Source organism: Coturnix japonica, chromosome 6 (assembly GCF_054131305.1).
Source record: "Coturnix japonica strain WE chromosome 6, WE-NBRP24, whole genome shotgun sequence".
NCBI lineage: Eukaryota > Metazoa > Chordata > Aves > Galliformes > Phasianidae > Coturnix > Coturnix japonica.
Window position 1 is genome coordinate 39,305,749 of NC_140668.1, and position 25,735 is coordinate 39,331,483.

The 25,735-nt window shown below is 62.9% G+C and overlaps 6 protein-coding genes across 9 annotated transcripts; 4 read left to right on the plus strand and 2 right to left on the minus strand.

The window, feature by feature from the left end:
- Positions 1-574: 574 nt before the first annotated feature.
- On the plus strand, positions 575-2,530 carry MC1R (melanocortin 1 receptor). The gene has a single exon (XM_085551264.1). The coding sequence runs from the start codon at positions 1,388-1,390 to the stop codon at positions 2,330-2,332; it is 945 nt and encodes a 314-aa protein (XP_085407390.1). The 5' UTR covers positions 575-1,387; the 3' UTR covers positions 2,333-2,530.
- Positions 2,531-3,347: 817 nt separating this feature from the next.
- Positions 3,348-6,025, plus strand: TUBB3 (tubulin beta 3 class III). Its single transcript, XM_015874226.2, has 4 exons — positions 3,348-3,473; positions 3,880-3,988; positions 4,494-4,604; positions 4,748-6,025. Exons 1-4 carry the CDS (start codon positions 3,417-3,419, stop codon positions 5,821-5,823), a joined length of 1,353 nt encoding a protein of 450 aa, XP_015729712.2. The 5' UTR covers positions 3,348-3,416; the 3' UTR covers positions 5,824-6,025.
- A 608-nt stretch (positions 6,026-6,633) lies between these two features.
- Positions 6,634-10,307, plus strand: DEF8 (differentially expressed in FDCP 8 homolog). Its single transcript, XM_015874368.3, has 10 exons — positions 6,634-6,978; positions 7,081-7,230; positions 7,783-7,924; positions 7,997-8,161; positions 8,277-8,404; positions 8,568-8,681; positions 8,965-9,045; positions 9,120-9,260; positions 9,387-9,496; positions 9,607-10,307. Exons 1-10 carry the CDS (start codon positions 6,748-6,750, stop codon positions 9,707-9,709), a joined length of 1,365 nt encoding a protein of 454 aa, XP_015729854.1. The 5' UTR covers positions 6,634-6,747; the 3' UTR covers positions 9,710-10,307.
- Positions 10,308-10,618: 311 nt separating this feature from the next.
- Positions 10,619-13,750, minus strand: DBNDD1 (dysbindin domain containing 1). Of its 2 annotated transcripts, XM_015874372.3 has the most exons (6): positions 13,601-13,750; positions 12,620-12,709; positions 11,589-11,735; positions 11,245-11,385; positions 11,000-11,175; positions 10,619-10,912 (listed from the first exon to the last, which is right to left on the minus strand). In XM_015874372.3, exons 2-5 carry the CDS (start codon positions 12,666-12,668, stop codon positions 11,015-11,017), a joined length of 498 nt encoding a protein of 165 aa, XP_015729858.2. In that variant the 5' UTR covers positions 12,669-12,709; positions 13,601-13,750; the 3' UTR covers positions 10,619-10,912; positions 11,000-11,014. The 2 variants fall into 2 exon arrangements, with proteins under 2 accessions (XP_015729858.2, XP_015729857.2); XM_015874371.3 differs by having other exon boundaries at positions 10,619-11,175.
- Positions 13,751-13,811: 61 nt separating this feature from the next.
- Positions 13,812-20,972, plus strand: DRC4 (dynein regulatory complex subunit 4). The gene is made up of 11 exons (XM_015874375.2): positions 13,812-13,846; positions 14,247-14,339; positions 14,986-15,183; positions 15,367-15,573; positions 16,118-16,172; positions 16,749-16,954; positions 17,236-17,403; positions 17,764-17,850; positions 18,780-18,989; positions 20,417-20,482; positions 20,761-20,972. The coding sequence occupies exons 1-11, from the start codon at positions 13,844-13,846 to the stop codon at positions 20,908-20,910; spliced, it is 1,443 nt and encodes a 480-aa protein (XP_015729861.1). The 5' UTR covers positions 13,812-13,843; the 3' UTR covers positions 20,911-20,972.
- A 7-nt stretch (positions 20,973-20,979) lies between these two features.
- LOC107319443 (cadherin-1-like) lies at positions 20,980-25,707 on the minus strand. 3 transcript variants are annotated; one of them, XM_085551259.1, is made up of 14 exons: positions 25,173-25,694; positions 24,943-25,089; positions 24,701-24,856; positions 24,486-24,630; positions 24,197-24,372; positions 23,955-24,083; positions 23,680-23,865; positions 23,348-23,592; positions 23,129-23,271; positions 22,824-23,048; positions 22,455-22,633; positions 21,581-21,723; positions 21,354-21,489; positions 20,980-21,137 (listed from the first exon to the last, which is right to left on the minus strand). In XM_085551259.1, the coding sequence occupies exons 1-14, from the start codon at positions 25,263-25,265 to the stop codon at positions 21,048-21,050; spliced, it is 2,193 nt and encodes a 730-aa protein (XP_085407385.1). In that variant the 5' UTR covers positions 25,266-25,694; the 3' UTR covers positions 20,980-21,047. The 3 variants fall into 3 exon arrangements, with proteins under 3 accessions (XP_085407385.1, XP_085407384.1, XP_015729862.1); XM_085551258.1 differs by having other exon boundaries at positions 23,348-23,865; positions 25,173-25,707; XM_015874376.2 differs by lacking the exons at positions 22,455-22,633; positions 22,824-23,048; positions 23,129-23,271; ... (6 more) ...; positions 24,943-25,089; positions 25,173-25,694 and adding an exon at positions 22,032-22,180.
- Between the last annotated feature and the right edge of the window lie 28 nt (positions 25,708-25,735).

Here is a 25,735-nt window from a genome sequence, read left to right on the forward strand (position 1 = left end):
TGCTCCGCTGAGCCTGAGCGGAGGCTGATGTCTGCCGGGCCGCGTTCCTCCCGCTCACGTTTCCCCATCGCTCTGGGCTGGTTCTGCCCGGGGGGACCGGGAGGCTCCGGGGACGCCGTCTGCCGGGATGGATGGCGCCGAGCAGGGCTGCTCCATCCAGCCGGGCTGTGCCGCCAGCGTTTGGCCATGGGCACATCGCCCTGCGAGCTGTGCTGGAGATCAGGGCCAGGTTTTGTGCTTGCACGTTCGAGGACCTCCCCGTGCTGCAGCTTCCCACCGTATCCTCGCTGCTCCCGGCACAGCAGCGGAGATGGGTGCCCTGACCTCAGCTCTGCGTGCCGATCGTGGTATGAACCATGCCTGGCACCGAGCGCCCGCCCTGCACACAGCTGCTTTTATCCACGCGGGGCCGGGGGCAACTCTGAGCCCTGGGGAGGCCCCGGCCCCCACAAGAATGGGGTGGAAGCATCCGGTGGGAACAGCCGTTGAATGGAACCTGAATGGCTCTTTGGTGGCTGAGCAGCTCCAGGCATCGACCGTGAGCTGAAGGCACATGATGGTCAGATGGGCCCCGCATCCCGGCCTGCCTGAGCTCCCAGGGCACCGCGCTGTGCAAGAGACCGTGAGCGGCCACAGCACAGAACTGCACTCAATCGCTTCTTTGACGATCCCCAGGGGGACCCTCACAGCACCGCAGCATGGCACAGGGACACTGGGGGGATGTGGCTGTGGCTGCATTTGGGCTCTGCCCTTCGCACTGCCCTTGTCATGGGGTCCCCAGGGCATAGCGGCTCCGCAGGGCATGCAAAACCCCATGGCGCATGGGATCCCTGGTGTGGGCAGCCCCCAGCACACCAGGTTCCCACAAGGGGCAGGGAAACCCACTGTGGTGCACAGACCCCCGATGGTATGTCCAGCCCTAGGGCACATGGGACCCCGAGGCACACAGAGACCCCGCTGTGCACAGTGCCCCAGCACGGCTCAGCCCCCGGCTACCCAGGCACAGGCCGTCATGTGTGTGCCCACCCTTCTCGGGAGGAGGAGCCGAGGGAGCCAGCTTTAAATTAGGACAGAGAAAGGGCCTTTTCTTCCCCATCTCCGCCGCTGAGCTCTCACTGAGCTCCAGATACGCTGGGCAGTGCTGGCGGGGAGAGCGGCTGAGACAGCGGGGTCCCCGCGCTGCTGCCCGGTGGGGTCCTGGGTGGGGGACCCCTTCCCCATCCCTGTGCCCGGGACGCAGAGGTGCCCACATCCCCTCTGCCTCGTGGCTGGGCTCTGTGGCAGCGCTGGCAGGGCTGATAGGGCACACGGGGGCTTTGTAGGTGCTGTGGTTGTGCTCGGGGCCACGGCCCCCAGCCTGGGGGTCCCTGGGGCCGAGGCCGGGGCCATGTCGACGCTGGCCCCCCTGCGCCTGCTGCGCGAGCCCTGGAACGCCACTGAGGGCAACCAGAGCAACACCACAGCCGGGGCCGGCGGCGCCTGGTGCCAGGGGCTGGACATCCCCAATGAGCTGTTCCTGACGCTGGGGCTGGTGAGCCTGGTGGAGAACCTGCTGGTGGTTGCTGCCATCCTCAAGAACAGGAATCTGCACTCGCCCATGTACTACTTCATCTGCTGCCTGGCCGTCTCCGACATGCTGGTGAGCGTCAGCAACCTGGCCGAGACGCTCTTCATGCTGCTGATGGAGCACGGCGTGCTGGTGATCCGCGCCAGCATCGTCCGCCACATGGACAACGTCATCGACATGCTCATCTGCAGCTCCGTCGTGTCCTCCCTCTCCTTCCTGGGGGTCATCGCCGTGGACCGCTACATCACCATCTTCTACGCGCTGCGCTACCACAGCATCATGACGCTGCAGCGCGCCGTGGTCACCATGGCCAGCGTCTGGCTGGCCAGCACCGTCTCCAGCACCGTCTTCATCACCTACTACCGCAACAACGCCATCCTGCTCTGCCTCATCGGCTTCTTCCTCTTCATGCTGGTCCTCATGCTGGTGCTCTACATCCACATGTTTGCGCTGGCTCGCCATCACGTGCGCAGCATCTCCAGCCAGCAGAAGCAGCCCACCATCTACCGCACCAGCAGCCTGAAGGGAGCCGTCACGCTCACCATCCTGCTGGGAGTCTTCTTCATCTGCTGGGGGCCCTTCTTCTTCCACCTCATCCTCATCGTCACCTGCCCCACCAACCCCTTCTGCACCTGCTTCTTCAGCTATTTCAACCTCTTCCTCATCCTCATCATCTGCAACTCAGTGGTCGATCCCCTGATCTATGCCTTCCGGAGCCAGGAGCTCCGGCGGACGCTGCGGGAGGTGGTGCTGTGCTCCTGGTAGGCAGTGGCACAGACAGGAGGATGGATGGATGATGGATGGATGATGGATGGTGGATGGATGGTGGATGGATGGATAATGGATGGATGGAGGGACAGACAGGTGGATGGACAGACGGACGCACTGTGGGGTGTCCCCTGGGTGCCCCAATGCAGCCGGGGTTGGACTGCCTGGCCTCGTGCTCCCCAATAAAGGCTCTTTGCAGTGATGTGTGCCTGGCACCGCTCGTGGCCGCGGGTGCTGGATGTGGGGCAGCCCTGAGCACCGGGACCGGGGCGCTTTGCACCAGCCCGTGCCCCACGTTGACCCGCGGGCGGATGGCTGCCCGAGAGCAGCGATGCAAGCACCGGTTCCGGCACCAGCACCGCGGGGGGATCCGGCCGCTCCCCGAGGGGCTGCACAGGGGGGTGGGGGCTGCGGAGAGCGACAACCGCGGGACAAAGGCGGCTCCGAACGCCATCGCCTTTGTTCTACGGCGGCACGCAGTGCGGTCCGCGGGGCTCCGGGACACCGCGCCCTCCCCGGTACAGCCCCCGGTGGGCGTTGTCCCCTTTATCCCCGGGACACGAAGCGGACCGTGATCCAGCCATATGCGACGCTCGGAGGGTCCGGGGGTCTCCCCATCCCCGTGCCCTCGCCCGATCCCCGATGCTGGGTCCCCCACGCGTGTCCGAGTGGGCGGGTCTCCTCCCCCACAATGGCTGCAGACACCCTTCCCCCACCGCGTGTCCCCCCCCCCCCCCTGTGTGTCCCGTGTCCCGGGGATGCTCCGGCAGCGCGGTACCGCCGGGTCGGCCCGGGCCGCTCCCGAGGCCTCACGGTGCAGCGGGGTCGAACCCGGCAAGAGAGAATCGGGCCGGGCCGGGCCGGGCGGGGCGGCGGCGGCGCCGGTGCCGCAGGGGCAGTTGCAGCGCTGCGGCGGCGTTCGCTGATTGGCGGCGGAGCTCCGGTGATGTCAGCGCCCGGCCCGGTGCGGCGCGGGGCGGCTATAAAGGCGGCGGCGGCGGCGGATCCGCCCCCCGCGCTCCCGGTGCCGCTTCTCTCCCGGTGCCGCTCCGTTCCCGACCCGCTTCGGTCCGGCCGCACCATGAGGGAGATCGTCCACATCCAAGCGGGGCAATGCGGCAACCAGATCGGCGCCAAGGTAACGGCGGGGCGGACAAAGGGCCCCCCCCACCCCCCGCACCGCCTCCGTCCCCGCCGCACCGGGAGGACAAAGGGCCCCGCCCCGCTCCTTTGTCCGCCGCCGCCCGCGGGTTCCGGCCCCGCCGCCGTTCAGCACCGCGGACAGCGCCCACCCTGCGGACGGGGCTGCGGTGCGGGATGGGGCTGCGACCCCCGGGATGCGGGACCCCCCGTGTCCCCCCGTGTCCCCCCCTCCGCCCGGTGCGGGGATCGCACCCACCCTGGGGTGGGGTGGGGAATCGGGGTGCGCCATCCCTCCCTCCCTCCCTCCCTCCTTCTCTTCCCCCGGCGATGGGTTGCAGCGCGGGGGGTGCGGGGAGGACACCCGGGGACGCTGACCCCGTGCCCCCCCCACCCCAAACCAGTTCTGGGAGGTGATCAGCGATGAACACGGCATAGACCCCAGCGGCAACTACGTGGGAGACTCGGACCTGCAGCTGGAGCGCATCAGCGTCTATTACAATGAGGCCTCTTGTAAGCGGTGCACCCCCCCCCGCATGGACCCCCCCCCCGCCCCCCTACCTCATGTCCCCACGCTCCATCCTGCGGCCACTGTCCCCGCTGGGACACAATCCTGCTCTCAGTCCCATGGGAACCTGTGGTTTTGTGGGTAGGGGGGGAGGGAGGGAATGCCCCCAGCCCCATGGGAATCCTATATTGTGGGGACAAAAGGGAGGGGGACACGGGTGCGCTGAGCTCTGTGGCACATGAGTAGAGCCCACGAGGCTCTGTAAGGGTATAAGTCTTTTTGAGGGGGATGGAGGGACGTGAAATGGATGGACCAGCCCCATGGGACCCAGTGGGGGTGGGGGGAGGGTGGGAAGGGGGAGGTAAGAATTGCCCAAAGGGAACTCCTTTGTTTGGAGGAGGAGAGGACACGTTGGAAGGACGCGGCCTCGGGGGTCGCTCTGTTTTGGGGCACAGATGTGGGGGGTTGGGTGGTGGCTGTTCCCCCTGGCACAGTGTGCTCTCCCTGCAGCTCACAAGTACGTGCCTCGCGCCATCCTGGTGGATCTGGAGCCGGGCACGATGGACAGCGTGCGCTCGGGAGCCTTCGGGCACCTCTTCCGCCCCGACAACTTCATTTTCGGTAGGTAGCCACACCCCACGCCACGAGGGGACACCCCGGGGCTGCCCGCAGGCGCATCCTCGTGGTGCCCGGCCCCAACCCGATCCCAGATCCTCACCCCGTGCCCTCCGCCCAATGCGTCCTTTGTGTGTCCTCATGCCCAGGTCAGAGCGGGGCCGGCAACAACTGGGCCAAGGGGCACTACACGGAGGGGGCTGAGCTGGTGGACTCGGTGCTGGACGTGGTGCGGAAGGAGTGTGAGAACTGCGACTGCCTGCAGGGCTTCCAGCTGACCCACTCGCTGGGTGGGGGCACGGGCTCAGGCATGGGCACGCTGCTGATCAGCAAGGTGCGTGAGGAGTACCCCGACCGCATCATGAACACTTTCAGCGTGGTGCCGTCCCCCAAGGTGTCAGACACGGTGGTGGAGCCCTACAACGCCACGCTCTCCATCCACCAACTGGTAGAGAACACAGATGAGACCTACTGCATCGACAACGAGGCCCTGTACGACATCTGCTTCCGCACACTCAAGCTGGCCACCCCCACCTACGGAGACCTCAACCACCTCGTCTCGGCCACCATGAGTGGCGTCACCACCTCACTGCGCTTCCCCGGGCAGCTCAATGCTGACCTGCGCAAGCTGGCTGTCAATATGGTGCCCTTCCCACGTCTCCACTTCTTCATGCCCGGTTTCGCCCCGCTGACGGCGCGTGGCAGCCAGCAGTACCGGGCCCTGACCGTCCCCGAGCTCACCCAGCAGATGTTCGATGCCAAGAACATGATGGCTGCCTGCGACCCGCGCCACGGCCGCTACCTCACTGTGGCCACCGTCTTCCGTGGCCGTATGTCCATGAAGGAGGTGGATGAGCAGATGTTGGCCATCCAGAGCAAGAACAGCTCCTACTTCGTGGAGTGGATCCCCAACAACGTCAAAGTGGCGGTGTGTGACATCCCGCCCCGCGGCCTCAAGATGTCCTCCACCTTCATCGGCAACAGCACGGCCATCCAGGAGCTGTTCAAACGCATCTCAGAGCAGTTCACCGCCATGTTCCGCCGCAAGGCCTTCCTGCATTGGTACACGGGGGAGGGGATGGACGAGATGGAGTTCACCGAGGCCGAGAGCAACATGAACGACCTGGTGTCGGAGTACCAGCAGTACCAGGACGCCACGGCCGAGGAGGAGGGCGAGATGTACGAGGACGACGAGGAGGAGTCGGAGGCGCAGGGCGCCAAGTGATGGCCCCACACTCGCTGCTTCGGGGGAGGCCCCGGCCTCGCCCCTCAGTGTCTGCTCCCCTCAGCCCCATGTTAGCTTGACCCCCCTCTCCCCCTCCCCTGTGCCCCCTCCCCATGGGCTCCCCCTTCCTCTTTTTTTGTTTTTTACTGTTTGTGTCTCATATTTTTTTTGAATACTCAATAAATTTATGGCTGTCCGGTTACTCCTGGCTCTGGTTGCTGACCTTTGGGGGGTGGGGGGGTGTCATACAATGGGGAGAGTGGGGGGGGGGGGCCATAATATTCCCTTTTCAGCCCGTAATGGAAGGGAAATTGAGGACCACATGAGCCCACTGTGGCTGTACCGACTCCTGCTCATATAATGCTGCAAAGCCCCCCATGCACTGCTGCAAAGCCCCCCTGTCTGTGCTGTGCCCGCTCCCACAGGGCTCTGTCCCCATCTCCTGCCCCAATCACTTCGCACTGTCTCGGCGGTTCCCCCGGGCCACGCAGGGCTGTATTCAGCTCTAATAGAGCCAGGGACACCCCAACACACACACGGACCCTGAGCAATACAGGACCCCCACTCTTTCTATGGGAGATTCCCTGCTCCTCCTTGGTGCTAACGCGGCCCCATACCCTGTTGTGGTGCTGGGGGGGCTCCCATCCCTCTGGGTGTGTGTTGGGGCTGTAGGGTCGCGGTGCCGCGCAGACAATGGGCTGCGGGGGGGGATCGGGATCGATGGGACGCGAGCGCTCCCGCAGCCCCACCCAGCGCTGTGCGCTCCGCCGGCCGCCAGGGGGCGATAGAGGGACGGGCGGGGCGGGCAGCGGGGTGGGCTCGGCGCTGTCCCCGCCCCCCGGCGGCCCGGTGCCGGTGCCGGTGCCGCTGCCGGTCCCGGTGCGGGCGGTGCCGCGTGTTGCCGGTTCCGTGTCCCGCAGGGCGATGGCGTACGACGAGAGGCTGGCGCGGTTCCGGCAGGCGCATCTCAACCCCTTCAACAAGGGCCCGGAGCCTCCCGGTGGTGGCGGCGGGGGGGGCGAGGACGAGCCGCCGCCTCCCGGTGCTCCCCCGCTGGATGCGGCCCGGCGGCACGAACCGGGTCAGGGCGACGGGGACGGTTCGGAGCGACCCATGGACCTGGGGCTGGCGGAGGATCACTTCTCACGGCCCGTGGTGAGTGCGGCCGGCACGGCCGGGGGCAGCGGCGGCGCCGGGGGCTGCGGTTCACCTTCCTCCCGTTCTCTCCCGTTCTCCTCCCGTTCCCCCCCGCCGCAGGGTCTGATCCTGGCGCCCGACGTGCAGCAGTTGCGCCGCGCCATCGAGGATTGTCGCCGTGCCATCCTGGCGCTGCCCGAACACTCGGAGCGGCAGAAGGACGCGGTCGTGCGGCTCATCCACCTCCGGCTCAAACTGCAGGAGCTGCAGGTGGGGAGGGGGCGGCTCTGAACGGCGAGGGGTGAACAATGAGGGTCACATGGGGGGTCTGAAGGTCCTGCGGGGGTCCTGGGTGGGAAGAGGGTCCTTGGGAAGGGATTTGAAGGACCTGCGGGGAGCCCTGAGGATGCTGGGGGTGTTCTGCAGGGAGATAAGAGTCACGGGGAAGGGTAGTGAGGGTCCAGGGAGGGGTTCTGAGGGTCGTGGGGGGACCGTGTGGGTCCTGAGGAGGATCTGAGGGAGGGGCTGGGGAGGCTGAGGGTCCGAGAGTGTGGATATGATGGTCCTGGGAGAACTCTGAGGGTCATGGGGGGGTTGGGAGGTGGGGGGTTCTGAGGGCAGGGGGCTGAGGGTCCGGGAGCACAGGGACAAGGTGCTAGGGAAGGGATCTGAGGGTCCTGGGGTTATTCTTGTGTTTCAGGGGAGGACTCTTGAGGGAATGGGGCTCTGAATATCTTGGGAGGGAGGTGAGGGTCCTGGGAGGACTCTGAGGGTCCTGAGGGCACCAGAGGGCTGCGTTGACCCCCTTCCTCCCACCCACAGGACCCTGATGAAGAGGAGCCCAACATCCGCGTGGTGCTGGAGCACCGCTTCTACAAGGAGAAGAGCAAGAGTGTCAAGCAGATGTGTGACAAGTGCAGCACCATCATCTGGGGCCTCATCCAGACCTGGTACACCTGCACAGGTGGGTCGGGGGCACTGACACCCACCCTGCAACCCCCCCCTTAGCCCTGAGCTGACAACCACCTGCCCGCAGGGTGCTACTATCGGTGCCACAGCAAGTGCCTGCCCCTGGTCACCAAGCCCTGCGTCAGGTCCAAGGTGAGCCACCAGGCCGAGTACCAGCTCAGCATCTGCCCTGAGAGCGGGCTGGACAGCCAGGACTACCGCTGTGCTGAGTGCCGGGCCCCCATCGCCCTCAGTAAGACACCGGGGGCTGTGGCTGGGGGGGGTATGGGGGATGTGTGGGGCTGGGGGCTGCTTTTGGGGTGGTGGTTTCAGTGCGGGTGCTGGTACCACTGTGTGCCTTACTGCAGGGGGGGTGCCCAGTGAGGCCCGACAGTGCGACTACACCGGCCTCTACTACTGCAGCAGCTGCCATTGGAATGACCTGGCTGTCGTCCCCGCACGCGCCATCCACAACTGGGACTTTGAGCCCCGCAAGGTGCCCGCGGTGCTGGTGGGGGGCACAGGGGTCCCTGGGATCACTCAGGTTTCCACGTATCTGGCTGGAAGGCACTTGCTGTGCCATGGGGCTGGAGGGCTCAGCCTGTGCCCTGCAAGGCCCCGCTGGCCCCGCACACAGTGTGACAGTGCTGTATGTGCAGGTGTCCCGCTGCAGCATGCGGTACCTGGCGCTGATGGTGTCACGGCCTGTGCTGAAGCTACGGGAGATCAACCCTCTGCTCTTCAACTACGTGGAGGAGCTGGTGGAGATCCGGGTGAGCGTGGTGTGGCCATGGGTGGGGTCCAGGGCTGGTGGGAGTGTGACACAGGGCAGGGGCAACATTAAGGATAAGCTGGGAGGGTGCCTGAGCTGCAGGGCTGAGGCTGACCCAGCCTTGACCTGGCACTGTCCTCACCCGATGCCCATCCTTATCCCGTCCCATTCCCACACCACCCCTGTCTCATCACCGTCCCCATCTCCATCTTGCCCCTCCCACCACCTTCTCCCTGTCTCTCTCCCCACTCCCATCACACCACTGGTCCCCGCTGCCCCCGCAGAAGCTGCGCCAGGACATCCTGCTCATGAAGCCGTACTTCATCACCTGCAAGGAGGCAATGGAGGCTCGGCTGCTGCTGCAGGTCAGGCCCAGTGGCGGGCACGGGGGAGGCCGTGGGTACGTGGACACAGCAGTGACACCTGCCTGTCCATACAGCTGCAGGACCGACAGCACTTTGTAGAGAACGACGAGATGTACTCGCTGCAGGACCTCATTGACATCGAGGCTGGGCGCCTGAGCTGCTCCCTGACCGAGATCCACACGCTCTTTGCCAAGCACATCAAGCTGGACTGCGAGGTGAGTGGGGCGGTGCTGCAGGGCAGCCTGGGCTGAGACCTGCAGGACTGGAGGGCACTGGTGAAGCCCTGGGGGTCCTTGTCAGCACCCAGGTACCAGCGGCTCCTCTGGTTTTTCTCACCCCAGCGTTGCCAGGCAAAAGGCTTCGTGTGTGAGCTTTGCAAGGAGGGCGACGTGCTGTTCCCCTTTGACAGCCACACCTCAGTGTGCACTGACTGCTCCGCTGTCTTCCACAGGTAGGGCAGGCGCCTTGTCTGGATCACCTGCATCCCTTTGGGTGCTGCAGGGGGGAGGGACGGGTGGTTCCAGGGCCCGTGTGCTTCCCCACAGCATCCCTTCCCCACAGGGACTGCTACTACGACAACTCCACCACGTGCCCCAAGTGCGCCCGGCTGAGCCTGCGCAAGCAGTCCCTCTTCCAGGACTCTGTGGCCGAGGCAGAGCCCTGAGCGAGGGCCCAGCTCCACGGCCACCAGGGCCCTGCAATGGACAGATGACCACGGAGGCTGCCCTGCAAACTTCAGTTCTGCCGCTCACGTGGGGCCAGGACTTGTGCTGGGCGGGGGTCCTGCACTTTGCCACCTGCAGCCACACTGCGTGGGCGAACACACCGGCAGAGCCGGAGGAACGGGCTCAGCCAGGAAGGGTGAGGGTGCCTGGATGGGGCTGAGGCTTCCACGTGCTCCCTAAGGGCTGGGCATGGCGGCTGGGGGAGAACCGGGGGGTCCCAACCTGGTGGGGCTGCCGGCAGCCACCACATGCAGCCACATGTGCTGGGTGGACACTACCTGGTTGGATGCTGCTGGTATGGGGGAAGCATCTCTTCTTCCTCCCCTGTGTTATGGGAGGCATTAGAACACTGAAGGCCGGGGCTGAGGGACGCTGGGGAGGGGTTTAAGGGCAGTGCTGGTGTGTGACACTACGGCAGGGGTAGGACGCACCACTGCCTCCTCTGCTATTCCAATTGCGCACTGCTGCTTGCGGGAGCCCCCACTGCACATGCTGTCCCCCAACACCACTCCTGCAACACTTGCCCGGTGTGTCACAGCTGCGTGGCCTCTTTGCACAGCGCCGCAGTCACAGTTCTGCCTTGGGGCTGCTCCTGGCAGAGTGGGGGGCAGGGCTGAGGGAGCTGTGGTGGGCATGATGGAAGCAATGGGATGGGCCCTTGCAGATGAAGTCTGGCTCTGCCCGTGTGCCAGCTCTCCCCCATCCCTCCTCCTAGCTTTCCTTGTGCTCAGTTTTGCTCCTGCAGAGCACGTCCCACCTCCCTGTATCCTGCTGCTCCTGGCAGCCCCCACCCCATCCAGGGGTTACATCCCCCCCTTCCCTGCAGCAATGGACACAGGGCAGAGCAGTGGCCACGGGTTGGTTGGTTTTAACAGTACACACAACTGCTACATGGCGGTGGGCGGAACAGTGCAGACACTGCACAGCTCCTGGTCCTGCCACAGTGGGACCACAGTGGGAAGGAGGTGGGGGCCGGGCAGTGCAGCCCCCATTGTGCTACAGGGCCGAGGGGGCCAGTTCCCCCTCCCCACCAAGCCACCAGCTTTGGCATTGCTTGGTACCCGTGGTCTGAAGCTGCCACCCCACAGGCCCGGTCACGCCACTTGTCCCATAGCGAGTCCTTTGTCCTGCACGGCTTTTTCCTGGGGCAGGGAGTGGGGAACGTGGTCAGAAAGTGCTGGGGACAAGGCAAAGCACCCAGCTCTGCGTGTCCCCGTGTCTGTCCCCACCAGCCGGGGCAGCTCCTACTCCTGCTGTGGCTGCTCCACTGCCAGGAAGGCGTCCATGGTGCCCGGCTGCAGCTCTGAGTCACTGAGATGCTTCTTGTCCCGGCCATGCTCGCGTGCACGAGTCCAGGATGGTGAGCGCAGGTACCCTGCCCGCGGCATTGCCTGCGGGTGCAGCCCTATGGGGACAGGCAGCTCAGCCTCCTGGGCACGGTGGCAGAGCGGGGTGCAGGCAGACGTTCACTCACCGCCAGGCGACTCGCTGGCCACGTTCTCCTCGTCAGAATCAGCGAAGACCTCGGCCAGCTCCTGGTCTGACATGTCGGTCAGCTCTGTGAGGTCCAGCAGGTCAAAGTGCACCTCCAGCGAGGACACGCTGCTCAGCGGCTCTGTGGGCAGCGGGACGGAGGGTGGGCAGCTGCCAGAGCCCCTGGTGGGATCTGAGGGCGCTGGGCATGGACCCAGGGAGGGACAAGGGATTGGGAGGGGTGGGTGACAATGACTGGCTTGGGGTGGGCAGGGGCCGGGCAGGGACTGTGGGGGCAACAGGGGACACAGAGGAAGGCAGGGGCTGTGCAGGGGCTGCACTCACGTCTCCGCTCGGTGACCTGCAGCAGGCTGGCAGTGGGGATGGGGATGCCACCCTGTTCCTCCGTGGGGGCACCAGTGGTCTCCTCCGCTGTCCCAGGGATGGGGGTCCCTGCTGTTCGTTCTGGAGCCAGTGCCTCTTTGCCCAGCTCTGCAGAACCGGCACCCGCTGTGTAGGTGCAGGGCTGGGGCAGCAAAGGCAGCTCCCTCCTGTGGCCTTGATGCTACCGCCCTGGGTGCCCAGGGCTATTTGATGGAGGGAACAGCAGCTCCCCAACCCTGTGCCCCCTGCAGGACGGGCGATGCTGCCTGGAGCAGCTGCCATGGGCCCCATCAGTCCCATTCCCCGCAGCCGGCAGCCCCCCGCCCCTCACAGCCCTTTTGTGTCGGTGAGACAAAAGCACAGCCTGTTCAGAGCCCAGAGCCCAGACAAGGGGCGTTTTGTCTCCTGAGAAGAGCTGGCGGGGCTGGGCAGAGGCAGTGCCTGGAAAAGCCCCTCGTCAGGGACAGCCAGGGCTGAGCTGGCACTGGGCAGGGCCAAGAGACCCAGTGTGTGTGCAGCAGCATATGGCCCCTGGTCTGCTTGGTGTCACAGCTGGACCCAGCTACCCACCGCTGGGCCCTGTCCTAGTTAGCTGCTGGGTGAGATGGTATGGGGACAGGCTCACTGGGGACAGGGCATTGCCTCCTTCCCCCAGGCAGCTGGCACTGTGGTGGGCAGGGGACAGAAATCCCACTGCCCAAAGGAGCCAGCAGAGGGAAAGGGAAATTAACAATGGCATTTGACAAGGAAGCAGCACAATGCCCAAGCGACTGTCCCAACACCATGTCCCAGCCCTGCAAGGTAGGACAGGACACCCATCACTACCACCACCCCTCCTCCATCTGGGAAACCAGATTCCCACCCTGCTCCTTGGCCAGGAAGAGCCATGCACATCCTCAACCTCAACCCCAGGGTGGGCAACCACCACCCAAAGCACGTCCTTCCCCCGCCATCATCCCATCCCCACTCCCCCCAGCAGAGCCCCCACCCACCGGGGCGCTGGTCCCTGCCGCAGCAATCCCCTCTGGCCCCCGTCTGCATGTCGTCTCCGTGCTGCGTTGCTCAGGCTCACCGGCTGTCTCCTGGCAAGGAGCAAGGCCAGCATCAGGGCTCGGTGCTCTGCTGACTCACGTCAACCGCAGAGTGAGACAGCAGTGGGCTCCATTCACCCCAATGGGGGGCTCCGGTCACCCCACCAGGATCCCCAACCCATCTCAAGGACCTGGTGAGGTGGGAGCATGGCCGGGGCTGTCAGCGAGACAGCGGCACAGCGGCGCACAGGGCACAGTCAGGAGGGATGGGAGGAGAGGAGACACACACTGAGGAGGGATGGGAGTGTGCAGGAGACACACGATGCCGCCCGAACAACACCACGGCTCCAGGAACCCCCGGGTGTAGCGTTACGGCCGGTGCCCGCAGGTGTCACACCGCTGCCTGCAGGCAGGTGGCAGCGCCACGGCTCCGGCTCCATGGGGCACATCTCAGCCCTGCGAGCCCGGCTGAACCGCTCATCGGGGCGGGGGGTTCAGATAGGGCAGGGGGTGGGGGTTCATATAGGGCAGGGGTGGGGGTTCATATAGGGCAGGGGTGGGGGTTCATATAGGGCAGGGGGTGGGGGTTCATATAGGGCAGGGGTGGGGGTTCATATAGGGCAGGGGGTGGGGGTTCATATAGGGCAGGGGGTGGGGGTTCATATAGGGCAGGGGTGGGGGTTCATATAGGGCAGGGGGTGGGGGTTCATATAGGGCAGGGGTGAGATGTGCCGCACTCCATGTCCCCAGCTCACAGCCACCTTCATGTTCGTAGTGCAGGTCTGCTCCCCGTTCGGACACACCCCCTGCACACACACCCCCCCTCCCGTTGCACACCTACCCTGCCCCCCCCCGTCACCCCCCGTGCCCCGCTCGGCCCGACCCGATCCCGCGGTGCCGGGCTGCCCTCACCCCACTCCAGCCCCCCCCATCCCCGCTCACCTGCGGTACCGCCCGCTCCCGGAGCCTCCATGGGCCGGGCCGGGCCGGGCCGGTGCCGGTGCCGGTGTCGGTGTCGGTGCCGGTACTGGGCGGGGCGGGGTGGGCCCGGTGCCAGCCCGCAGCCCGCTCGCTCCTGCCCGCCGCGGGGGTGGGGCCGGGGGCGGGCAGGGGGCGGAGGCCGGAGCCGGGGGGGGGGACCCGTCCTAACGTTGCCTGGGAGATCACGCAGCAGCCGTGGCCGCCATGGTGAGGGGTTGGGCCGGGCCGGGCCGGGCCGGGCCGCGGGGCCTTCAACACTCAGCTTAGCGGCCCAGGGGGCCCGGAGCCGGGCGTGGGGGCTCCGGGAAACGGGGCTGTCCTGGGTGGGGTGGTGGGCACCTGGAACTCGGTGCTGAGGGAAGAGCTGGTTGTGCTGTGTCTGGGCCTTCCGCCTGGGGGGGGTGCCCTGGGGAGGGGTCGGGGTCCTGGTCCTGGTCCTGGTCCTGGTCTTGGTTCTGGTTCTGGTTCTGGTCCCGGTCCGAACATAGCACCCGTTCCACCCCGCCATGGCAGCAGGTGTGCTGTGTTGGCATCCTGTGAGCCCTGTGCAGCACAGCTCCCACTCACACTGTGCTTACAACTCACAACTTTCATTTTCTTTCTGCAGGCACCCAAAAAGAAAGGTGGAAAAGGGGGGAAAAAGGGCAAAGCCGCAGCAGTGCCGGAAGCTGTGCCCCTGGAAGAGATGAGCAAGGAGCAGGTGAGTGCTGTGCTATCCCTTGTGCCGTGGCTGAGGCCCCAGGGCTGACAGGTGGCAGTGGGGTCTGTTCTCCCCTTTAACTAGATCTCCTTTACCTTTCTGATATGAGCAGTCTCTTCTCTGCAGGTTATTGTGCTTAAGCTCAACCCCCTGTTCTCTCAGTCTACATCTCTGTGCTTTGCAGCCCACTGAACTCTCAGCACGTCCCGAATTGTGCTGCTTTGGGGGTGGGAGGCTCCCCTAGTGACAGCGAGGACAAGTAGATGCCATAGCTGCCCAACACGGGCCTACTGCCCTGGATGTCCTATAAACACAGGAGGAGATGATACTGTCCTGGGGCACCTTGGTCTGCAGATAAGATCTCGCATGTCTCAGTGTTATTTAGCATCTGAGAATGTGAGACGGAATGCCTGAGCCCTGTCTGCTTATGAAAGGACGAGATCTTGTTGCTCTTTTTCGGGGGTCATTTGTCAATTCCTGAGCACTTCGCTCCTTCTGTTCTCTCTTAGAGAGAAAATAAATAAAGGCTTCCATACCATGTCCTCCAGGCTTGTAACAGAGCTCACCACTGATATCTGTGAGGCCTGTTTTTCAAGGGAGCTGTGCTCCTTCTCCCTCTACTTCTCTTTTCCTCTTTGCTTTGCAGCTGCTGGAGCACACTACACGTCTCAGGAAGGAGCTGGACAGGGAACGGGAAGAGCGCAACTACTTCCAGCTGGAGCGTGACAAGATCCACACCTTCTGGGAGGTCACCCGACGGCAGCTGGAGGAGAAGAAAGCAGAGCTGCGTAACAAGGACAGGGAGATGGAGGAGGCAGAGGAGCGGCATCAAGTAGAGATCAAGGTGGGAGGGTGAGATGTGTGGCCCTTTTTTTTCCCTCGTGCCCTGGGAGATAAGGGAAGGAGACAGAGGGGGAGTAGCTGGGCTGGATACAAGTCAGGAGTGTCTCAGTTCATACCCGAACTTCAGATGTTTTTCTGCTGGCTCCTGCTGATGTCTCTCACCTGGTCTCTGGCTTGTTTTCAGGTTTACAAGCAGAAGGTGAAGCACTTGTTGTATGAACACCAGGAAAACCTCTCCGAGCTGAAAGTAGAGGGTACCTTGTCCATGAAACGGGCCCAGAAGGATCACTGGGCTCAGGAGACAGAGCTGCGCAAAGAGATGCGTTCCTTGAAAGTGGACCTGAAGGAGCAAGAGCTGGCCAACGAGGTGGTGGTGAAAAACCTGCGCCTGGTAAGTGTCTGGCTGGGCAGATCTGCATGCAAAGTGCCTTCGCTGCAGAGGGAAGTGGTGGGTCTCTGGTATGCAAGCAGGAGGCTACATCCTCTGGTGTCTTGGTGAGGTGGGAATGGGGTTTCCCACAGATATAAGTGTCAGATGTACTTGAGAGGCACTGGAAAGAGCACAGGAACAGGGAGAATGGGTTCTTGGGGCGAGTGCTGTGAAAGCTCTCCTGCAGGAAAGAGAGTCAATCTCATGGCTCAAAGCCACGAGGACAGCTGGAAAACCTAATACAGGTTGGTTTGTATAATAGGTTCATGCTGTGGTGGCAGCCTTTCGCAGGGAGCAGGAAAGGCTCCTGCAGGATGTGGCTGACCATGTTTTTTTTCTGCTTGCTGGGACAGCACCTGATTGCTGGACTCCAGCCCTGTGGCTGGACATGGCCTGTGTGGACATCAGTGACTGGAGAATGGCCGCCTCTAGCCTGTGCTGTATAGTGATGCAGTGACCTCAGGATTGAGTTGTGTGCCTCTAACATGATACTTTTCCCTAACAGAAACAAGAGGAGGAGATCACACAGCTATGCAATGACTTCGAGAGACAAGTGAAAGGTCAGGACATGCTCGAAGCCCCTGTGTCTGTGTGCTGAGGAAGCCTCCTTGGAGCTCCTCTGTGCTGTTAGCCTTCCTGGAGAAGAAAGAGGCCACTTCTCCCCTCGATTCTTGCTCTCTGCTCATGGCTGCTGGGCTGTGTGGCTAACAGTGCTGTCCAAACTGAACTCAGCCTGGCTTGAATGTGCTGTGAAAATGGAGCCTGGACAGGCTGGGTGGAGGCAGGGCTCTCACTGCTGCCAGCCCATACTGCTGAGCACAGTTGCCTGGCTGGGTGGCTGGAGGAGTCCTTTCAGATTTAAGTCCTGGCTCCAGTGCTCTCCTCAGGGGACGCATCAGGTTCTCACGGGCTGCCTTGGAGCGTTTCCATGCCCTGTTTCCAGGATGCTATTTCTGGGCTCTGCTCTCCATGGTCCCAACGTAACTGCTCCGTGTGCTGGTGGCAGCTGCTGTGGGGCTGTTAACAAGCATCTTGTCTTTGAGCAGTGCTGCAGTGGCACATGTTGGGCTGCTGCTTGCTAACAGAGCCTAGGTTCTGTGGGAGGGTCTCATTCGGCCCCCTGTGCACTTCCCCAGAGATGGAGGCCAGGTACAACAGGAAGATGCAAGCTCTGCGGGATCAGCTTGACCTGCGCCGAAAGACTGAGATCCATGAAGTCGAGGAGAGGAAAAACAACCAGATCAGTGAGCTGATGAAGAACCATGAGAAAGCCTTCCATGACTTCAAGAACTACCATGAAGATGTCACCTTCCAAAACCTGGCGCTCGTCAGCTTGCTGAAGGTAATGCCTGCCTGCTCTCTGACCCCGCTGCTGCAGCCCTGTTGTGTAGTGTCACCAGGGAGCTGGTCCAGTAACTTGCCCCAGATCTGGCCAGTTCCCTGGTGGAAGTCCTGGCACTCCTGTTTTCCTGGGAGTTGTACAACATTACATGAGCAAAGTTCTTGTACACAGAGAGATGTGGCTTGCTGGGCCAGCACTGGGAGGGTGTTGGGACTTGGGAAGCTGTGAGGAGCTGGGCAGACCCTGCCTATAGGAACTAGCACTTGTGTTCCCAAAAACAGGAACAGGTGGAGGAGGCGAAGCAGAGAGAAACTCAACTGGAGAAGGAGAAGGCAGATGCCTTGCTTCAGAACAAGCAACTGAAGGAGACCCTGCAGCAGGCCCAGGAGCTGGTGTTTGAGCTGCAGAAGAAGTTGGCCCACTACGATAAGGACAAGGAGGCTCTGATGGTGAGCTGCCAGCCCTGCTGAGCCCTTTTCTATTCTTTCCTGGGTCACTTTGGCTGTTTCCTGGCATTGCTCAGCAGTGACCTCTGCCGCTCGGCTGAGAGCTCTTCGGCCAGACTGCTGGGCAAATGCACTGGGGTCCCTTTCAGCTTATTTGGATGCGTGTAAGAACTCAGACAGGACTCCAGAACTCTGGCAGCAAGAAAGAAGAGCAGACCCTGCTGCAGAGAGGGAAGGGTGTTGGTGTGGCTGTAGCTTGTGTTCTCTCAACCCCATTTCTTCTGCTGGTTGCTCTCCCCCTTGCTAGAACACAGAACACCCATCTCCCAGAGAAGTCTTGTAATTGTTGCCTCCTACTTGCAGAACACAAAAGCCCATCTGAAAATCAACCAGAAGGAACTGAAAGACCTTCAATGGGAACATGAAGTGCTGGAGCAGCGGTTCTCTAAGGTGAGATCTGCAGGTGGGTCTGGCCATCCTGTTTCTCTCTCCAAACCCTGTCCCCATATAGAGGTTTAGGCACTAGGACTTTGCAGACGCTGTTTTGTGCTGTGCTGAGCTGGAAGCTTTCCAAATCTCTAATCCAGAGCGGCGCATTAGCTGCTACTTCCAACAAGGCTTATCACAGTTTTGGCGTCTCCTGTGCTCAGCAGACAGGCTCAGCCTTGTACTTCACTGAGCAATCATGCGTGTGCTGATGGTCCCCTCCTGGCCTGTTGGTGGGAGGCTGTGGCACTGGGTCAGGAGTGGAGCTGCATAGAGAGGCTTCTGCTACAGCAGAGAGAGATATGGGGACAGTATTTCCCTCATTCTGCTAGCATGTGGATGTCACTTCCTTGCTTGTCGTGCAGCCTCTTCAAGGAATATTCTGTTGACTGAGTTCTCCCAGACTGAGCCTCTCCCTTGCAGCTAACCCAGATAAATGCATTGAGGCAGAACAGAGCTCATTTGCAATTCGTAGAAATCCCCAGGAATATGAACACTGATCTGAGGCCTCGTTAACAATCCATCATTAAGGCAGGAACATATTCAGTGCAGTCAGAAATAGGCTTTGGAGGAGAGATTCTAATTAGGACACTTATTAACTAGCTGTAAGCCAGGAACTCCTGCCAGCTGCAAGGATGGGAGGAGAGACCCCTGCATGCTGGGGCCCCTCTGTGGTCCAAAATAGTGCCTTGGGACAGAGCACAGAGGAGCATGGAGTCAGGGCCAGGCTGAGCAGAGCGTGGTATCTGCTTCTGTGGGAGGACAGCGAAGGCCAATTTACTCCCTTCTGGAGCTCAGGAAGTGCTGGGGTGGGGGGTGGGAGGGCTGCAGCAAGCCAAGATATCCCAAAGGGTCCTGAGGATGGTGTAAAGCTGTGCCATGTTTTGGAGCAGGTGCAGGCAGAGCGAGATGAGCTCTACCAGAAGTTCACCAAAGCCATTCACGAAGTACAGCAAAAGACTGGGTTCAAGAACCTGCTCCTGGAACGCAAGCTGAAAGGACTCCTCGATGTCCTGGAGAAAAAGGAAGTGGAGCTCAGCGAGGTCTTTGCAGCCTCCAAACTCGATCCAGGAGCCCTTTCCTTGGTCTCACAGAAGCTGGAGGTACTGTGCACTGGTGCAGGGCCCTCTCCTTTCCCCCTCTTGAAGGGCAGAGGCTGCTCTGGGGAAAATGCAAACCTTGGAGATGTGAGCGTGGCCGGATTCTGAGGTCTATGGGCAGCGTAAGGGCAGAGCCTGGCTGGCAGGAGACAGTCCCTGTCCTCTCTCTGCACTGTTACATTCCTGGCTGTGTGGCCAGTCCCCAGCATCAGCACACTGCAGAAAGCACCTCAGTCTGCTCTGCTGTTGGCTGCGCCATGTGGAGAGCCGGGCTGTGACTGTTGTGTCAGCTGTTCCCAGCACACCCATGGCTGCGTGGTGCCGCAGGGCACTCCGGCTCTCCCTGGAGAGTGGAGCGTGTGGGCGTTTGGCACTGATCTCTCGCTCAGGTGGAGACTGTTTCAAGGAGAATGACCCCAGGCAGCGCTGCTCAGGTCTCTGTGCTGACAGGTGCCATGTGGCATTAGGATGTGCTGCTGAGCTGTGGGCTGTGTGCACGGCCCATCTCAGCGACCCTGGGCACTCCGTGTGCAGGGAGCCACCTCTGGTGAACCTCAGCCGTGCCCCTCCTGGCCTTGCTGGCTGCAGAGGCAGCACAGACAGGTTCCCAGCAGCTCTGCAATGTCTGGCATGCTAAAAATACATAAGCAGAGAGCCTTGGCGCGGTGTGGCGGCTCAAAGACCCGCATTCCTAGAGCGTGCAGCAGCAGTAACTGGAGAAGCAGCATTTGCTTCACATTGGCTGGAGACACAAAGGATGCAGGTTTCCTGCTCGGCTTTGCCGCTGCTTCCCTGGTGTCCTCCTGCTTGTGCTGCTCCATTCCTGGTCCCCTCAGTGGGTGATGGCGGTGCTCATGGATTCATGGACTCCGTCTTGCCAGGGAGCTCTGGTGATGAAGGCAGCAGCAGCCCCAGGCTTTCAGTCTGTGTGACAGGACAGTGGATTTGTCACCTACAAGCAGGTGCCGCAGCAGCAGACTAGGAAACACATTCCTGGGAAGGCGTCGAGGCGTCGCGCTCTCCCACAGCTGCTGGGGTCCCTGAATTCCTTTGCTCAGCTGCCTCCAGCCACCGGCGTCATCTTGGGGAGACTCTCCCTGTAATTCCCCTGGTGCTGTGGTGGCGGGGAGGTGCTGCAGGAGCAGGTGTTGCCATCCACCCCCCCTTGCAGCGAGGCAGGTGATGCTGATGGTGGGGCTCTGCTGCCATTCCTGCTCATGGTTTGGGAGGTCCCTGTGCTTTGCATTTGCCCAGGGCTCACTGTCCCTGGCAACGCTGGCTCCAGGGTGGTGACTGTCTGCCCAGCCATGTCTCAGTGCAAGCATCTGCTCAGTGTTCTGTGCCACATGCTCTGGCCTGCAGCGTGGCCCCAGGCTGATGTGCCCTTGGTGCCAGCAACCCAAGTCTAACGCATCTGTCTCCACTTGCAGGATGTGCTCAATTCTAAAAACGCCACCATTGAGGACCTGCAGTACCAGCTGGCCCGAGCCTGCAAGGTGAGGAAGGGGTTTGAGTCATGCTGTGTTCCTGGGGCTGGGGGAGCAGAAGGAAGAGCAGACGCCTTCCCTCCAGACCTTGAGCAGAGGCTGGCAGCTCTGTTTGGTGCCCTGGATTGCTGGCCCAGCCTGCAGTTTTCCCCATTCCCTCATTTCCCTGTGCAACAAGGCCTGTTGGGGGGCCCCCACCATTCAGGAGACTGCAGGGTGCCCATGTCCTGGCAGGGAGGGCCAGATTTTGGGGTGGCAGCCCAGAACACGGAGCATTTTTCTTCCAGGCACACAACGACATGCTGCAGACAATGGAGGCAAAGCTGACGTCCTTTGGGATCCCGCTGGACAACCTGGGATTCAAACCCCTGGAGAGCCCAGTGGTGGGGCAGACAGTGGGGCAGGGCCCTGCAGGACTCGTGGCAGTGCCCACGTGACACCACGCAGCGCCCACAGCTGCTCCCAGCATCCGACCCAAAGGAAAGCAAATATTTTCAGACTGGTGGTGCTGTTTGAGTCCTTTAATAGTATCAGTCAGATTCCCCGTGGCACTGGAGCGAGGATGTGCCTTGCCCTAACTGCCCCGGTACGTTGTGTAGGAGTAGGGGCTGATCAGCAGTGGGACGTGCAGCTTCTGGGCTGGGTCAGTGATGGTGAAGACGACCTGGGGGAGCGAAGGGAGGTGGTGGGTGGGTTAAAGTCGTGGCCAAAAGCAGCCCCTGCTCAGCCTGGAGCCTGGGCAGCCCTGTAAGCAGTGCTGGCGGTGCAGCAGGAGCGGGGCTGAGGACTGAGGACACAGCACCCAAACCCCTGCAGCTCCTGCAGTGACCAGAGCTGGCTCCTAGCAGCGCCCCAGCCCCCTTGCTCAGCCCTTTGGTACCTCCACGAAGGGGTAGAAGCTGGTGTACCCCAGGCCCTGCCAGTAAGCCGCCGTCTCGAAGTGCAGTTTATAGGTGCCAGCCTCAGCCTGTCCAGGGGGCAGGAGGGGCAAACAGCGCCCGTCTGCATCCGTTCTCCTGAAAGAATAAGGAAGCAGAATGTGGCTGGCCACAGAAGTCACCATGGGCGATGCCGGCAGCCATCTCCTCTGCCTGCTGCCGCTCCTACCTCTGTGCCAGCTCCATCCACTGTCCTCCCGGCCCCCCCAGCTGTGCCAGGCGCAGAGCGAGGCCGGCAGCGGGCAGCCCTGTGGCTGTGTTCAGCACGTGGGTGGTGAGGGAACCGTTCAGCAGCTCGGGCTTGTCTGGAGCCTGTGGCACAGGAAGGGAACAGCGCTGCGGTGCCTCTGCAGTGCCCTGTACCATCCATCTCCCCTGTACCATGCTGGGTAGCACTGCCACAGCTGGGCACCCCCCATCCCCGGGTGTCCCCCCCCCCCTCCCTAGCACAGTTCAGAGCGGGGCACCTGCCCCTCTATGGGGTGGGACATGCAACAAACAGACACTGATCTGAGGGTGCCGCAGTGGGGTGGGTGCTCGCCTCCAGCCCAGCACCGGCTGTGGGCCTCGGCTGCCGGCGCTGGAGGCACAACAGCACGTGAGGGCACCCGGTGTCTTACCTGCCTCACCTCCATCCTGCTCCTCCAGCCCCCACGTCCGGTACCACCGCTCACATCGCCATCCCCTGCCCCGGCCGCCCTCCCCGCGGAGCTCCGGGCTCAGTGCCGCTATCCCAGCACGCTCCTCCCCGGCTGGGCCGGCCCGTGCAGGCGGCTCCACGCTGGGCAGCGCTCCCAGGTGCCTCGGCAGCACCTACGCTTTGGCAGCAGCGCAGCCCCAGGGCTGGTGGACCTGAGCCCAGATGGATGTCGGGGTGCCAGGGCAGAGCGGAGCCCCTCGGGTGTCACCTGGACGAGCTGTGCTCGTTCGACCTGCCTGGCTCCTGCAGTGCGCCGAGGTGTGGGAGCACAGCTCCATCCTGGGCCACAGGGAACAGCACAGACTCATCCACACTAGGGCTGCCTGGGAGGGGTGCAACCCACCTCGGTCGTACCGGTCCCACCGACGATGCACCTCCGCTCGTTCTCGGCTGTCCATTCACACTCACACACCTGGGCTTTCACCAGTGTTGTCTGCGCCTTGCCCTGGCCGTCCGTCAGCTTCATGAAGATGTTGTACTCGCCCGGCTCCAGCTCCTTTTTCAGGCCCACAGCCAGCTCATCTTGTGCAAGAGAGAGGGGACTGGGCTCAGAGTCGTCCCCAGGTGTGGAGACACTATCAGGACTCTGCCCCATGGCAGCTCCCCATCATGAAAGCAGCAGCAGCTCAGTGCTGGTGGCATTCAGGGTAGCACAGAAAGAAGTAGCTGGGATCTGGCCCTTGCTCAGTGTCCTGCACCCCACAGCACTTACCTTGGCTTATTATACTGACAGTCCAGTTCTGGCTGGAACCATGCTCCAGTGCTACTGTGAAGGGGTAGGTATGTGGGGGCAGGTCCTTGTCGACAATGCTCAGCACCTGCTTCTCAGGCTGCCGGCTGCAGATCTCAAAGGACCGTGGCTCTGGGGTGGGCCCGTTGTCATTCACATCCTGGAGGAGCAGCAGCAGCGTCCCCGTACCGGTGCTATCCGGCACCCCTACAAAGCCAGACGTTAGCGAGGCAAAGAGACCACATCCCCAGAGCTTCCATCTGCCTGCAGCGGGGGCACAGCCTCACCATTGTCCACAGCCAGGATGATGGCCTTGTATGTACTGTTGATGGCGTGCACCGACTCACGGTCCAGCGGTTGGGTGGCCGTGACGATGCCGTTCTGGGCGTCAATGGCCAGCCAGCCTGCTGGGTCGCTGCCCATGCGGTACCTGGGCAGAGGGAGCGGTCAGGGGGAGCTCAACGCCCACCCCATGCTCTCTCTCTGCCAGCCAAGCCCCCACTCACGTGATTTTCTGCCTCATGTCCCTGTCGGGGTCTTGGGCCGTGTAGGATGTAACCTCGTGCCCCACTGGTAGGTCCTCTGGTACCTCCACCCTCTTGACAGGGGGCATGAAGACAGGGGGCTCATTCACGTCCAAGACAGTCACCAGGACGCTGGCGGAGGAGAGTGTGATGGGCACAGACAGGGGCACTTTGTTCTCCACCGTCACCACCAGGTCATAGCGGCTCTTGGTCTCATAATCCAGGCCCTGCAGGGTGGGGTGAAGGGTTGAGGTGGTAGTGGGGCCGATGGGGACATGACCCACTCTGGGGCCACTGGCAGGGACGTGACCCACCTTGGCTGTCCTCAGGATGCCATTGTTGGTCCTGGGGTCGGTGGTAATGCTGAAGGCACCATCCTGGTCCCCACTCTTGATGTGGTAAACGGCTTGCCAGGCTGGGGAGCCTGGTGCGTCTTGGTCCGTCACCGTCAGCCTGGCCACCTCCATACCTGGCTTGTTCTCTTCCACCGCCTCCTCGTACTGCACAGAGGGCACAGGGATGGTCACACATGGGCAGCCTGGGGAGGGCAGCAGCTGGGGAGAGCCAGCCAGGGTGGGGGAGCACATACCATGGTGGGGTTGAAGACGGGAATGTTGTCGTTGGCATCCGTGACCTCAATGATGGCCGTGGCTGTGTTGGACAGACCCTTGCCCTCCTGGTCGGTGGCCTGGACAATCAGCGTGTAGTTGGGAGTGGTCTGCAAGATGAGGTCACAGCATCAGAGGCCCCGCGTTCCCACAGAGCACCCCACAGAGCGCCCCTCTGTGTTCAGGTCTGTGCCCACCGTGGGGCGCAAAGCAGAGCACCCACCTCCCGGTCCAGCCCTGTGCCCAGCACGCTGATGACACCCTTGGCTGGGTCGATGGTGAACATCTGGGGGTGCGGGCTGGGCGGCTGCTGGCTGACGATGGAGTAGCTGACGATGCCGTTGTCTGTGTTCACCGCGTCGTCCGCATCCGTGGCGTTCACAGTCATCACGGAGGTGCCTGGGCAGAGCCAAGAGCCGGGCAGACGTCACTGGTGGGACGCGGCACCGCCGCCACCGGCATCGCTCCATCCCGGGGCTCCCGGCCCCCCGCCCGCCCGCCAGCCCCCACACCTGGCTTGGCATTCTCCTCGATGTAGCCGCAGAAGACCTCCTTGACGAACACGGGCTTGTTGTCGTTCTGGTCCATCACTGTGATGATGATCTCCATGGGGTCCTCCACGGGCTGCCCGCTGGCTGACACGGCGTGGGAGAAGAGCTGCGGGGGGGGGGGCACCGTCAGCCCCACGGCCCCGCACGGCCCCGCCCGCCCCACAGCCCCCACTCACGGTGTAGCGATCGATCTTCTCCCGGTCCAGCTGCTCCGTCACCTTCAGCCACCCCGTCTCACGCTCGATGATGAAGATGCCCACGGGCGGGCTGTCCGCTCCCTGCCCCGTGATGCTGTAATACACCTTGGACTCCTTGTCCTTGCTGGATTTGATCTGGTGGCGAGACGGGGCACTGAGAGGGGACACCCAGGGGCTGGTGCCCGTCCCCGTGATGCTGTGCTCAGCCCTCGGCCCCGTACCTGCACCAGCCTCATGGGGTAGGGGCCCCGGTGGTTCTCCAGGCAGCTGATGGGGGGGATGATCCAGTCCCTCTTCTGCCTCCGGAGGAAGCCGGAGTCGTGCTTGGGGAAGGTCAGCACATCTGCCTGAGAGCTCAGCGCCACGTCCTGCAGGATGGATGATGGTGGGGCTGTGCTCCAGCCCTGCTGCCCCTCCCTACAGCCCCACACTGCCATGCGGAGGGTCCCACCTGCACGAGTAGGATGAGGAGGGTGAAGGCTCGGCGTGACATGGCTCCGGCCCTGCTGCGCTCGTTTGAGGGCTGGCACATCATGGCTCCCATTGTGGACTTTCACCCTGGCAACACTGCCCCTGCTCGGCTCACGTGGGCACAGGGAAGCAAAAGGAACGAGGAAAACCCTCGTGCTTTATTGTGTTCAACAGGGAACGATGTTGCTGAGGACAGGGTGAGGGTCTCCGTGCCGTCTTTGCGTCTGTCTTTAACAGCCGGAGCCGCTCCCTCAGCCCGGGGTGGGATGCGGGCCCGGGGCAGCGGGAGCCCCATCGCTCGGGGGCAGCGCTGGGCAGAGGCCGACGGGGTGGGATCCAACGCGGCCAAGCGCCGGGTGCTGCGGGTCACCCCGACCCCACGCAGCCCCGTGGGAAAGGATCCGTTGGTGCCAGGAACGGGCGCTGCGGGCGGCACCGGGATCCCGGGGCGCTTCTCACGGGGCCGCACGGACGCACCGGGAGGCGGCGGCAGCGGGCGGAGCTCCCGGGGATGCGGGGCGGGGCGGGGCGGGGCGGAGCGGG